The sequence below is a fragment of the Schistocerca gregaria genome, chromosome 4 (assembly GCF_023897955.1).
Source record: "Schistocerca gregaria isolate iqSchGreg1 chromosome 4, iqSchGreg1.2, whole genome shotgun sequence".
NCBI lineage: Eukaryota > Metazoa > Arthropoda > Insecta > Orthoptera > Acrididae > Schistocerca > Schistocerca gregaria.
In genome coordinates, this window is record NC_064923.1 from 120,960,115 (window position 1) to 120,974,030 (window position 13,916).

Sequence of the window (13,916 nt, forward strand, 5' to 3'; positions counted from 1 at the left end):
CAAGAACCGCCATTTTGTTTACGTACGCTGCTCTGCGGCAGTTGCCAAGTCAATTTTTTCCACGGTAACGCCTTTGTTGTATGTGGCAAGTACGGCGCGGTTGACGAATGGGTTGCGTGCGTGCAGGCGCGCCATTAAGCGGCCGTCAAATACTCGCCGTCACGCTTCAACGGAAAAAACCAGTAAAATTGGCTCCGCGCTCAACGATTTAAATTCGCATAAAATTTCTTTAACATATACTTCACATTCTTCACCTGCAATCGCTTAGGCAGGGAGCCCCGCAGTATATAAGCTCCAATATCTTGCCACACCACAGTGTACACCATCCACTAGTTATCACCAAAGGCTCTAAATACACAAATTAATTGGTTCTATGTCTTCACTGCTAATTGATCCTATTTTCTTTTCGATTCGTTCATATCAGATTAATTTAGACGTATTATGATTGATATTCAGCCTGAGTTTCAATATTACTGTATTATATTTTTACATTAACCGTTCGGGTTTATCCGCACTAGGGACAAACAGTACAGTAGCGTCTTCAAGACGATAGTGTTCCAATAAAAGGTACAGGGACATGCAAACTAACCTCTAGGGCTAGTGAAAAGAGTTGTAGTGCTAAGAAAGCTCTTGGTCTAACTCCTCTTCCAGTTACTATTTCCATTATGTTCATAAATTTCGTGGATATGTGGCACTGGTGTTTTCTTTCTATGCTATACTTACATAGATGGAATGAAAGCTTTTCTTCTCACTACTGTTAGTACGTGCTTTGTTGGAAAATGAGTGAAGCTTTATCAAAATATATGAGTCTTGTTATGATGCGAGTCGGCAACTGCTTTGTTCTAAGGACCCAAACGTTGTGTCCTGGTTGCTAGTGATAAACTGATGGAAGGTATCCAAAGGGATCTATCGCCGTAATAATTTGCAGGGGCAAGCAGATGATTGGTTGACTCAAGCGAACTTTAAATAAACATGTCGTACTCAACTTGTGGGTGAAGAAATACTACGTTGTTGACAACTTGTGACAGGCGCAGCAAGTAGATTGAATGTTTGTCGATAGAGCTAACTATTGACATCTCGGGGTAATGTTTAGCACGAACTAAAACATACGAGTAATCTTGTACTAGAAGACTGGACCCCAAGTGCCCGCAGGCCGGAGTGGCCGTGCGGTTGTAGGCGCTACAGTCTGGAACCGCGCGACCGCTACGGTCTCAGGTTCGAATCCTGCCTCGGGCATGGATGTGTGTGATGTCCTTAGGTTAGTTAGGTTTAAGTAGTTCTAAGTTCTAGAGGACTGATGACCTCAGCAGTTAAGTCCCACAGTGCACAGAGCCATTTGAACTACACTCCTGGAAATGGAAAAAAGAACACATTGACACCGGTGTGTCAGACCCGCCATACTTGCTCCGGACACTGCGAGAGGGCTGTACAAGCAATGATCACACGCACGGTACAGCGGACACACCAGGAACCGCGGTGTTGGCCGTCGAATGGCGCTAGCTGCGCAGCATTTGTGCACCGCCGCCGTCAGTGTCAGCCAGTTTGCCGTGGCATACGGAGCTCCATCGCAGTCTTTAACACTGGTAGCATGCCGCGACAGCGTGGACGTGAACCGTATGTGCAGTTGACGGACTTTGAGCGAGGGCGTATAGTGGGCATGCGGGAGGCCGGGTGGACGTACCGCCGAATTGCTCAACACGTGGGGCGTGAGGTCTCCACAGTACATCGATGTTGTCGCCAGTGGTCGGCGGAAGGTGCACGTGCCCGTCGACCTGGGACCGACCGCAGCGACGCACGGATGCACGCCAAGACCGTAGGATCCTACGCAGTGCCGTAGGGGACCGCACCGCCACTTCCCAGCAAATTAGGAACACTGTTGCTCCTGGGGTATCGGCGAGGACCATTCGCAACCGTCTCCATGAAGCTGGGCTACGGTCCCGCACACCGTTAGGCCGTCTTCCGCTCACGCCCCAACATCGTGCAGCCCGCCTCCAGTGGTGTCGCGACAGGCGTGAATGGAGGGACGAATGGAGACGTGTCGTCTTCAGCGATGAGAGTCGCTTCTGCCGTGGTGCCAATGATGGTCGTATGCGTGTTTGGTGCCGTGCAGGTGAGCGCCACAATCAGGGCTGCATACGACCGAGGCACACAGGGCCAACACCCGGCATCATGGTGTGGGGAGCGATCTCCTACACTGGCCGTACACCTCTGGTGATCGTCGAGGGGACACTGAATAGTGCACAGTACATCCAAACCATCATCGAACCCATAGTTCTACCATTCCTAGACCGGAAAGGGAACTTGCTGTTCCAACAGGACAATGCACGTCCGCATGTATCCCGTGCCACCCAACGTGCTCTAGAAGGTGTAAGTCAACTACCCTGGCCAGCAAGATCTCCGGATCTGTCCCCCATTGAGCATGTTTGGGACTGGATGAAGCGTCGTCTCACGCGGTCTGCACGTCCAGCACGAACGCTGGTCCAACTGAGGCGCCAGGTGGAAATGGCATGGCAAGCCGTTCCACAGGACTACACCCAGCATCTCTACGATCGTCTCCATGGGAGAATAGCAGCCTGCATTGCTGCGAAAGGTGGATATACACTGTACTAGTGCCGACATTGTGCATGCTCTGTTGCCTGTGTCTATGTGCCTGTGGTTCTGTCAGTGTGATCATGTGATGTATCTGACCCCAGGAATGTGTCAATAAAGTTTCCCCTTCCTGGGACAATGAATTCACGGTGTTCTTATTTCAATTTCCAGGAGTGTATTTGAAGCCCAAGTGCCCGCCCTTGTAACACCGTCCTGGCGATCTTGATCTGTGGGCGGCCTGTTGGTTCTTCATTGGTGGCGATGGTCAAAGCACCGTTCGCGGCGGCCACAGGAAACTTCGAGGCTTCAGCTCCAGCAGTATCGATAGGCTACGATTCTACAAATCGCAAGATCGGTGGTAATTTTTCTCTGGTCTGCAAGTTCTCTCACAATCTGCAAGTGGCTCACTGTGGTATATTTACGTCTACAGCCTCACTGTTCCTTTCACTGAATAAAATACAAAGCGTGGAAAAGTCTAGAGGAGACCTTTGCGAGCAATAAAAATCTGATGGCTGATAGCGATTTAATATGTGCAGGGTAAACCACGTAATTTGTACAGCGCTTCGTTAGCGATTCCAGTTGCAGGACTGCAGTTTCCGGTAAGCGATAGTACACAGAGGGAGAAGACACCAAATTCATAATGAATATCTCGAGGAAATTCGGATTCGAATGCCAGTGTGATACAAATTTTCGTTCATGACTACATATTTATTAAACTGTAGATTGAGCGTATCTGGACGATTTACACTGATATAATTTCATGTTTGCATCTCCTTTGATTTCATTCTCGTCAATCCATTCATTTCATTTCAGTGCATCTAATTCTTTTGAAATCATACTCCTTGTGGTAGTGTGCTACAGTCCTCCACCTGCACCGGTGCTGTGCGTACATACCTTATAGGGGGAAACTTTAATGAGAGCGAAAGTGTGAGTGAGCCCTGGAGGCGTGCTCAGATAGTCAGTGTTAATGGATTCGGGTCTCAGTCTGCTACAAATTTTCAGTGGTCACTACGTATTCGATAAAATCAAAGATTTCGAAATATTGCCACCTCGGCAGTGCAGTCCCAACAGATAAATATAATGAGGAGCTGTTCAGTATTTGCAAAGTGTAGAAATAATGGACACAACTGAAAAAGACGAAAATTGGTACAGTTACAAAATCTTTACCAACCCAGACTTGAAACGAGGACGTACCAGGCATCCAGTGTGAAAAGTTTATCTGGATTCTCTCATGGATACGATTGCCTGCTTGGAATTGTTAGCGTGTTTCTCGTAGCACAATTAGTCAATTTTCGCATTTCCATAAACATTTTTCTTGTCACTTTTTATACAGATCAAGTAAGCGACTTCATTAACTTTTTTACATGGCTGAAGTGGTCTATTTATGCCATTATCTATACTTTCCCTTGCAGTTATAGCAACACTGCAGCGAAGTCATCGGTCATCCCGATTCCCAACCAACTGGGAATGTGTATGATCAGTTTTTTGTTGAGAGGACGTTATTTTGGAAGGAGAGTCATCGCAAAATGTAGCTGTTACTTTTAGCGTGCTCCAGGGAAGTGTGTCGGGACCCTTACTGTTCATGTTGCATATTAAAGACCTGCTAGACATAATTATTAGTAACCTGTCTATCTGGAAAAAGCTGCAAAGCTTCTCAGGTAAGGTTTTCCTCCTCCTTTCCCATCTTTTGATTTTCTTCTCTCCTCATAATTATTCTCATACCTCCATCCTAGTTACTTCTGTCCCGAATTTCCTGTTTGTGGCAAGCCAGTCTCCCACATTATACATATCCACGAACCACTCCACCAACTAAATTTCCATACAAGTTCTCGCAGCACCATGTGCAACTTATACTCTCCCAATACAGGCGCTACAGTTTGTGCAATGCAATGAAGTGCTGCATTATCGTAATAAGCATTTAATTTTGTAGACGCAATTTTTTTTCATTTGGTCCTTTAGGCCTATCTTTGTATTTTTCCATAAATGCTGTCGATCTGGTAATACCAAATATACCGCTTCTTTCCCACAGTCATAATAAAGGAGAAAGAAAAAGACGAAAAAAATCCATTTGATAAATTTTAAATGGTGGATTTCGAGGGAACGTGAGGGGAGACACAAATCGTCAAGGTTCGGTCAACCACGTCTCACCACCACAAGGGAGGGTCGCCATATGTTGCAACAGGCACACTGTAAGCCCTTCACATCTACATGTTTATCATCCGAGAACAAGTAATGGGCTCGCTGCAATATTCTGTACCATCACGCACCATTGGTCGGAGACTATCAGCAGCTGGAATAGAGGATTACCGTCCCGTGCTTAGGCTGCCGTTAACACCACAAGACAAAGGACTTCGTTTGGACTGATGCCGTGACTAGGAAGCATAGACTGCTGATGAATGGCGTCGAATTGTGTTCAGCGATGAATCGTGATACTGCAAAGTCCTGGAAGGCTGACACTGAATATGGCAGCAACCTGTGGAGCGGCACCATTTTTCCAGTGTTTTGGAGAGGCATAGTCGCGTTGTGTCACTCTTCGCATCATGGTGTAGGGAGCCATCGGGTATGACTTCAGGTCACGGTGCTAGTAATTGAGAGAACACTGATGGCACAACTGTACGTCTAGGATATTCTGTGTATTCAGACGTTATCTCTCATTCGACAGAGTCGAAATGCCATTTGTTAATATGACAATGCCCGCCCACGCTAGCACTCGTGTCCATGAACTGTCTGCTTGGTGTGCAGTTACTGCGGTTGGCAGCTCCGGCCGAGATGACCGATCGGTTCAGGCGCTTCAGTCTGGAACTGCGCGACCGCTGCGGTCGCAGGTTCGAATCCTGCCTCGGGCATGGATGTGTGTAATGTCCTTAGGTTAGTTAGGTTTAAGTAGTTGTAAGTTCTAGGGGACTGGTGACCTCAGATGTTAAGTCCCGTAGTGCTCAGAGCCATTTGAACCATTTCGTTGGCAGCGAGACCCCGAGGTTTGTCCTCTATAGACGAGGCTTGTGTGGAACCACTGGCATGGCCGCGTGGTTTAGTTTAAGTTAGATTAAGTAGCGCATAAGCTTAGGGACCGATGACCTCAGCAGTTTGGGCCCATAAGACCTTACCACAGATTTCCAATTTCCAATTTTCCACTCGCATGTAAACTCTATCCCAGTGCCAGGATCTGAGGTATTACACCGAGGCGACTAAACTCATGCGATACCACCTAATAATAGGTCGGACCACCTTTTGCCCGCCGTACTGCAGCAACTCGACGTGACATCCACTCAACAAGTTGATGAAAGTCCCCTGTAGAAATATTGAGCCATGCTGTCTTTACAGCCGTCAAAAATTGCAAAAGTATTGGCGATTCTGGATTTTGTGCACGAACTGAGCTCTCGATTATCTACCATAAATGTTCGACGTTATACATGTCGGGCGATCTGGGTGCCCAAATCATTCGCCCGAACCGATGTTTGGCAACACGAAGTACATGAATGCCTTAAAATGGTCTCCAAGTAGTCGAACATTTCATGTGAACACAGTCCACACTACTATGGAGCCACCACCACTTTACACAGTCTTTGGTTCAAATGGTTCAAATGGCTCTGAGCACTATGGGACTTAACACCCGAGATCATCAGTCCCATAGAACTTAGAACTACTTAAACCTAACTAACCTTAGGACATCATACATATGCATTTCCAAGGTAGGACTCGAACCTGCGACCGTAGCGGTCGCGCGGTTCCACACTGAAGCGCCTAGAACAGCTCAGCCACAGCTGCCGGCCACAGTGTGTTGTTGGCAACTTGGGTCCATCACTTCGTAGTACCTGCGCCGCAGTCGAACCCTACCATCAACTCTTACCATCTGAAATCGGGACTCACCTAATCAGGCCGCGGTTTTCCAGTCGATATGGTCATGAGCCCAGGAAAGGCGCTGCAGCCGATATCGTGCTGTTAGCAAAGGCACTCACTTCGGTCGTCTGTTCCTGTAGTCCATTAACGCAAAATTTCGCCGCACTGTCTTAAAGGATAAGTTCGGCGTACGACCTACATTGTTCCTGCTGTTATTTCACGCAGTGTTGTTTGTCTGTTAGAACTGACAACTATACAGAAACGCCGCTATACTCGGTCGTTAAGGGAAGGCCATCGGCCACTGCATTCTCCTTGGTGAGAGGTAATGCCTGAAATTTGCTATTCCCGGCACACTGTTGACACTGTCGATCTCGAAATACTCGATTCCCTAATAATCTCCAAAATGGAATGTCCCATACGTCCAGCTCTAATTACAATTCCGGGTTCAAAGTCTCTTAATTCCCGTCGTGCTGCCATAATGCCATCAGAAACTTTTTCACATTACGCACCTGAGTACAAATGACAACTCTGTCAATGCACTATTCTTTTTTTCCTTGTGTACGTGATAATACCGCTACCTGTATACGTGCATATCGCTGTTCCACGACTTCGGTCACTTGTGTGTAAGAACCAATTACAGTAATTGTGGGTCAGCTTGACTCGGGAGGAGATACAATGGCTGTATGACACCCTTCCAAACCGAATCAGTGCATGCATGCATCTCAGAGAAGGTGAAACGTCATCCTGATAAGTTGGTGCATCTTGTCAAGTTCTCGTTGGACTTGACTCGATATTCTAAGCACTGAAAGAGCATCACATACCGTCTCAATCAGTGAAGTTTCACTTCGTTTGCTCTTCTCGTTCTGTGTGCTTTCCTTTTTTTTTTTTTTTTACCAAGCGGCCTGTACGGATGGTGCTAAATAAGAAGCCACGTTGCTTACACGTGTGTGTGTACGTTGTGCAGATCTGAAGGAGCAGCTGGTGAAGAAGTACAACATCACGGCGGAGGACTACCGCGTCATCGAGGTGGTCATCATCGAGAACAAGCCGCACAAGGCGGGACCGCAGTGGAAGTTCGCGGGCGCCTTCTACTTCGCGACCGTCGTGCTCGCCATGATAGGTGAGTGCGCCACGCTGACTCCGCCTGCTCTGCTAGCGCCTGGTCGTGCACTCTGTCCTCCATCACTTGCTGTCAGCGCACAGCTCTGCGTCATTTGCCATGTACTATACTGGCTGCTCGGCAAATTCCCGTTATATGCTTCTAGTACTTGTCGAGGGGAGTGAGTACGAATAGGAGCCCATTTCCAGAAACGCTACAGAGCGCCAAATTAATAGGCGCCGGCGAATGTAGATGTGTGGTGTCACCGCCAGACACCACACTTGCTAGGTGGTAGCCTTTATATCGGCCGCGGTCCGTTAGTATACGTCGGACCAGCGTGTCGCCACTATCAGTGATTGCAGACCGAGAGCCGCCACACAGCAGGTCTAGAGAGACTTGCTAGCACTCGCCCCAGTTGTACAGCCGACTTTGCTAGCGATGGTTCACTGTCTACTTACGCTCTCATTTGCAGAGACTATAGTTTAGCATAGCCTTCAGCTACGTCATTTGCTACGACCTAGCAAGGCGCCATATTCAGTAATTAGAATGAATTCTGAACAGACAATAACGTGAATCATCTACCGTCAAGAACGACCTTCATCATTAATGGATGAAAGTTAAGTATCAAACTAATTACGCCCGCTTTCTGAATTCTAATTCCTTGTCATGTTCCAGACCTCAGGTCAGTATAGTTCTTCCCTCCTCACGCCAGCCTGCGTGAGCTAAAACGCGTGCATTTCGGCCTCCTTTCGTAACACGGTGCTGTCTCTTTTGCCAACACAACAAGATTTATGCACACTGACACGTCAGAGAAACTGGTATAGGCATCCACATTCAAATACAGAGATACGTAAACAGGCAGAATACGGCGCTACGGTCGGCAACGCCTGCATAAGACAAGTGTCTGGCGTAGTTGTTAGATCGCTTACTGCTGCTAAAATGACAGGTTATCAAGATTTAAGTGAATTTGAACGTTTTGTTATAGTCGGTGCACGAGCGATGCGACACAGCATTTCAGAGGTAGCGATGAAGTGGGATTTTCCCTTACGACCATTTCACGAGTGTACCATGAATATCAGGAATCTGGTAAAACATCAAATCTCCGACATCGCTGCAGCTGGAGGACTGCATTACACAAAGCTTTACGCTTCGCCTGGGCTCGTCAACATCGATATTGGACTGTTGATGACTGGAAACATGTTGCCTCGTCGTACGAGTCTCTTTAAATTCTATCGAACGGATGGACGTGTACGACTATGGAGGCAACCTCATGAATCCATGGACCGTGCATGTCAGCAGCAGACTGTTCAATCGAGTGGAGGCTCTTTAATGATGTGGGGCGTAGGCACTTGAGGGATATCTGTAGTATCATTGCCACAGACACTACTACAACGCCACGCCAACGCAAGGTTGGCAGCCGCTCGTCTGCCGAGCACAGCGCACTCTAGCGGGCTGTGCAGCTCGGCGGAACTGGAGTGTTCCTCGTTCACTTCTTAGCTAGTTTTCAACCTAGGCAGACGCACTTTCATAATCGGCCCTCAGCCAGTTCTGTTTGCATTGATTCTCTGAGGAGGGCCTATCAGGCTTAGTCCCTGACAAAATGTTGTGTTATTTATAGCCGTAGCTGCAGCTGAAGATAAGTAATTTTCATTGTACTGTGTGTTTCTTGAGTATGTCTAGATACGACTCTGCCAGGTGACACTTACGTAAGCATCGTGTCTGATCACCTGCATCCATTTATGCCCATTGTGTTCTCCGACGGATATGGGGAATCCCAGCAGGACAATGCGACACCCCCAAACTTCCAGAATTGCTACAGAGTGGCTCCAGGAAAACTCTTTTGAGTTGAAACACTTCCACTGGCCACCAGACTCCCCAGATATGACCATTATTGAGCATATCTGGGATGCCTTGCGACGTGCTGTTCAGAAGAGATCTCCACCTCCTCGTATTCTTACGGATTTATGGTCCTGCAGGATTCACGGTGTTAGTTCCCTGCAGCACTACTTCAAACATTAGCCGAGTCCATGCCACGTCGTGTTGCGGCACTTCTACGTGCTCGCAAGGGCCCTACACTATACACTACGTAATCAAAAGTATCCGGACACCTGGCTGAAAATGACGTACACGTTCGTGGCCCCCTCCTTCGGTAATGCTGGAATTCAGTATGGCGTTGGCCCACCCTTAACCTTGATGACAGCTTCCACTCTCGCAGGCATACGTTAAGTCACGTGCTCGAATGTTTCTTGGGGAAAGGCAGCCCGATCATCACGGAGTGCTGCACCGAGGAGAGGTATCGATGTCCGTCGGTGACGCCTGGCATGAAGTCAACATCCCAGAGGTGTTCTAAAGGATTCAGGTCAGGACTTTGTACAGGCCAGTCCTTTACAGGGATGTTATTGTCGTGTAACCACACTCCCACAGGCTGTGCTTTATGAGCAGGTGCTCGATTGTGTTGAAAGGTGTAATTTCCATCCCATAATTGCTCTTCAACAGCAGGAAGCAAAAAGATGCTTAAAACATCAACATAGGCCTGTGCTGTGATAGTACCACTCAGACAACAAGGGGTGCAATCCCCCTCCATGAAAAACAGGGCCACACCACAACACCACAGCCTCCGAATTTTACAGTCGGCACTACACACGCTGGTAGATGACGTTCACCTGGCATTCGCAAACCCGTCGGATCGCCACATCGTGTACCGTGATTCGTCACTCCGCACAACGGTTTTTCGCTGTTCAATCGTTCAATGTTGTCGCTCCTTACACCAAGCGAGGCGTCGTTTGGCATTTACCGGCGTGATGTGTGGCTTATGAGCAGCCACTCGACCATGAAACCCAAGTTTTCTCACCTCCCGCCTAACTGTCATAGTACTTGCAGTGGATCCTAATGCAGTACGGAATTCCTGTGAGATGGACTGGATAGATGTCTGCCTATTACGCATTACGACCCTCTTCAACTGTTGGCGGTCTCTGACAGTCAACAGACGAGGTCGCCCTGTACGCTTTTGTGCTGTACGTGTCCCTTCACGTTTCCCTTTCGCTATCACATCGGAAACATTGGACCTAGGGATGTTTAAGAGTGTGGAAGTCTCGCATACAGACGTATGACACAAGTGACACCCAATCACCTGACCACGTTCGAAGTCCGTGTGTCAATTTGACGTAAGGGTCCCTAATTTGCAAACGAATGAGTCAAAAGTTGCAAGCGAAAATGATTCTGATGCGTCTGAGAGTGGAATACAGGTACCGATACCGCTGTTGCTAATAATGTAGGGTATTCAACTTTCAGACGGGGTTGTATGGATCAAAACAAGAAAAACAAGTGATTATAGGTTTTAAGGTATGCATTTTAAAGCCCATGTCTACTAGACATTTTTTCTTGTTTTGGTCAGAGGTATAAGAATGATTTTCGCTTATAAATTTTCTACTCGTTCGTTGCCGGTACAGTGAGCCTAAGCTCGAATTGATAGATTTATCGTTCTCCATCATCCTTGAAAGTCTGTAACATCATCTCGAAATCATCCCTTATGCACATACATTTACATGCGTCTGCGCCTAGTACTTTAACGGACTGTAGCTTCGTTGCATGGCGTTTACTGACATGCTTTCCTATTCAAAATATTATGTACTCACTCCCCTCTATAAGCCCTAGAAGGTTGTAATGGGAATTTCTGAACACCCTGTGTACTAGTGTTCAAAAACTAATCGGGAGCGCATTTCCCCGTGCGGCGGCACAGCTGTTGCGACACATGCATCTGCAGTACTTCAGCAGATGGTTTCACTTACCTCTATGAACTCCATTCATTCCGCTCCCTCGCCATAGATAACACACACTCAGCCAATAAAATCTGTGAAAGGCGACCGCATTGCGTGTATCCGCAGACTGTAACATTTTTTAAGTAGTTGAAACTTTGTTATACTTTCCGGAATTAGATTCTCGAATATCTGATAAGTGCTTTAAGAACAGATTAATTATATTCTCAGAACAGTCATCTCCTAAAACCCATTCAAGTCTGTACTCTAATGGCAAGTCTCTGGAGCATTGTTCAAGAAATTCTATTTACAGCTCACTTGTAATTTCACATATAACATCCCTACTGTTATATCGAATTCACTACATTCTGTCTCTGATTCCCGATAGAGTCAGATTATAAACAATCTTCATTTCAGTAGAGGTTAAATTTGTTGTTATGCTCGCCAAAATTACCACACAGTCCGTTACTTCCTCAACGACTATTGCATAATATGCCACGAGGACCTACGACATTTAGTAAAAAGGGCCTGTTTCACTTTTTCAAAGCACCTTTTATAGCTGCCATGAAAATCGGGTATCATAAACATGCCCACGTCTGACTGTTCGCAGTCTCTTCTTTCTCGTCAAAATGTTTCTAATAACCTCGTTGTCGATGGGACGTTAAACCGTCATCAAAACGCAGTTTAATAACATTTTAACAACATCTTAGGAGCTCACACGCTGGTGATTCGGTTACGACCCCTGACTACAGGTCGCGCATTACGTTTCCTTACTCCAGAGCGTGGGAGAAGAGGTGGAAGAAAAAGTACGTGATAGTGCTCAAAACCTTCTATGAAGCTCATCAAGCAAGGACAGATTCAAGAAGACTCCAGATGGGAATGTCGTTCTTCTACGTGAGGATATTCACCCACGTCACATGTAGAAGAAGATGCGGATGGAAGATCTTCATGACAGAAGAGATGGAATGATACGAACTGTAACCTTACAATCTTATGAAGGATTCTTTAATCTCACGTCCCGTTCAGCTGATCATTCCTTTAGAAGTTTACCTGGGTGGGGAGAATGTTGCGGGCTGATATTTGTAATTATAGACACTGGCAATATTCATTTTCCATGGCTTGATCTGTTGCTTATTCCATGATGTACCTTCCTTTGTGAGAAATAAATCAATGATGTAATGAAGTCATGGTGTTGTGTGTAATAGGCTGGCAGCAGCCATATAGCTGCTCTTCAGCCTACAGTTTGTGAACCATAGCAGCTTTGTGCAGTAATGTAAGTGACGTGATCTGCTAATCAATTTCATACAGCTTATTCTCGTACCTGTCATGGAATGTTAACAGTCACTGTTTATTTCCACAAAGCGTTTCAGATATGTAAACCTCCATCATCAGGTAGATGATGTAACATTTTCACTCGTCTCTGATGATTTCGCAAATTTCGCAGTGCAGCTGACATCTGTAATCCCTACCCTTTCCTTTCCTTTCTGCACCCCACCCCCTTCACCTTCAACTTACATATAACGTATCACAGCTGCCGATTCCATGTGGTGTCTGTTCTTTCAGGTATGTCCAAAAAAGAGACGCCATGCATTCATATAATAAATGTGAACTTAACATACATCGACTAAACCAGAATAACTCCAGTGGTCACAGGCTCATTTCACTTTCGTAATACATTTAAACTGTCACAGTTTTCAAACGAAGATGGCGCCTGGAAACTTATTGGTGCAAAAAGCATATAGCAAAATAAAGGCACATTTCAAAGCACAAAGAACAGATAGCAAAATAAAACTAAATTTCAGAGCAACCTTTAAAAGCATTGTGGAGATCTTTGGTTGAGGAGATTAATAAGTGTGTGACAGTAAATATTACAAGTGGTACACAAATCTTTTCCTGTCAAAGTTATCAGGTGAGCTGTTGAAAATATTAAGTGTAATAATTATGTTGCCAACAGTGACAAAATTATACATAAATAACAATTTAGGCTGGAATTCGGATATAGAAAACGAAAGGAGTCACAGAAGCATGGCAAAGATTTGGTTATGCCAGAGCTGTGGATGTGATGGGCTTTCATCTGCTACATGTTATAAATAATTAAATGTCGATGTAATACATTGATCATGCTTCGATAATTTGAAGGTAGAGATTTGCTTTAAAATAATATACAGATATACTGTCAGGGGTAAAAAAAATAATTATTTATGGTAAACATGAAGGGAAGGATTGTGTGTGTGTGTGTGTGTGTGTGTGTGTGTGTGTGTGTGTGTGTGTGTGTGTGTGTGTGCATTTCAAATTTAATCATGTAGGCTGCTGTTAAAAACAAAGATAATGCTGATATAACTACTGTCATTTTCGTCATTTAGGATGGACTCAAGTTGTTTGCTTCATTGTTTCTATATTTGGAATGTTTCAAGGATGTCTAGTTCTTTAGCGTTAGATTGGATACGTAGGGTTCTAATATGTACTTCTATCGTCAGCTTGGTGTTTGCTTCCATGCTGGATGGAGGCTATTGCTCATGTGTGGTATTTTTTGGTTCTTACTGCTGCTGTGTGTTCCTTGAAACTAATCTCAAATGGTCTACTGGTATGGCCGATGTGGAAACGGCCACAGTCCAAACATTCAAGATTGTATA

The 13,916-nt window shown here is 45.9% G+C and overlaps 1 protein-coding gene across 4 annotated transcripts in view; it reads left to right on the forward strand.

The window, feature by feature from the left end:
• The window catches only part of LOC126266590 (two pore potassium channel protein sup-9), an 87,628-nt gene that overhangs the window by 51,967 nt on the left and 21,745 nt on the right, over positions 1-13,916 (forward strand). For all 4 annotated transcript variants that reach the window (XR_007548899.1, XR_007548900.1, XR_007548901.1 and 1 more), the window contains one exon: positions 7,394-7,549. Coding sequence is in view for 1 of the 4 variants with exons in the window: in XM_049970902.1 (XP_049826859.1) it covers positions 7,394-7,549 (156 nt within the window). In the remaining 3 variants the exon portion in view is untranslated. The remainder of the gene's footprint in view (positions 1-7,393; positions 7,550-13,916) is intronic.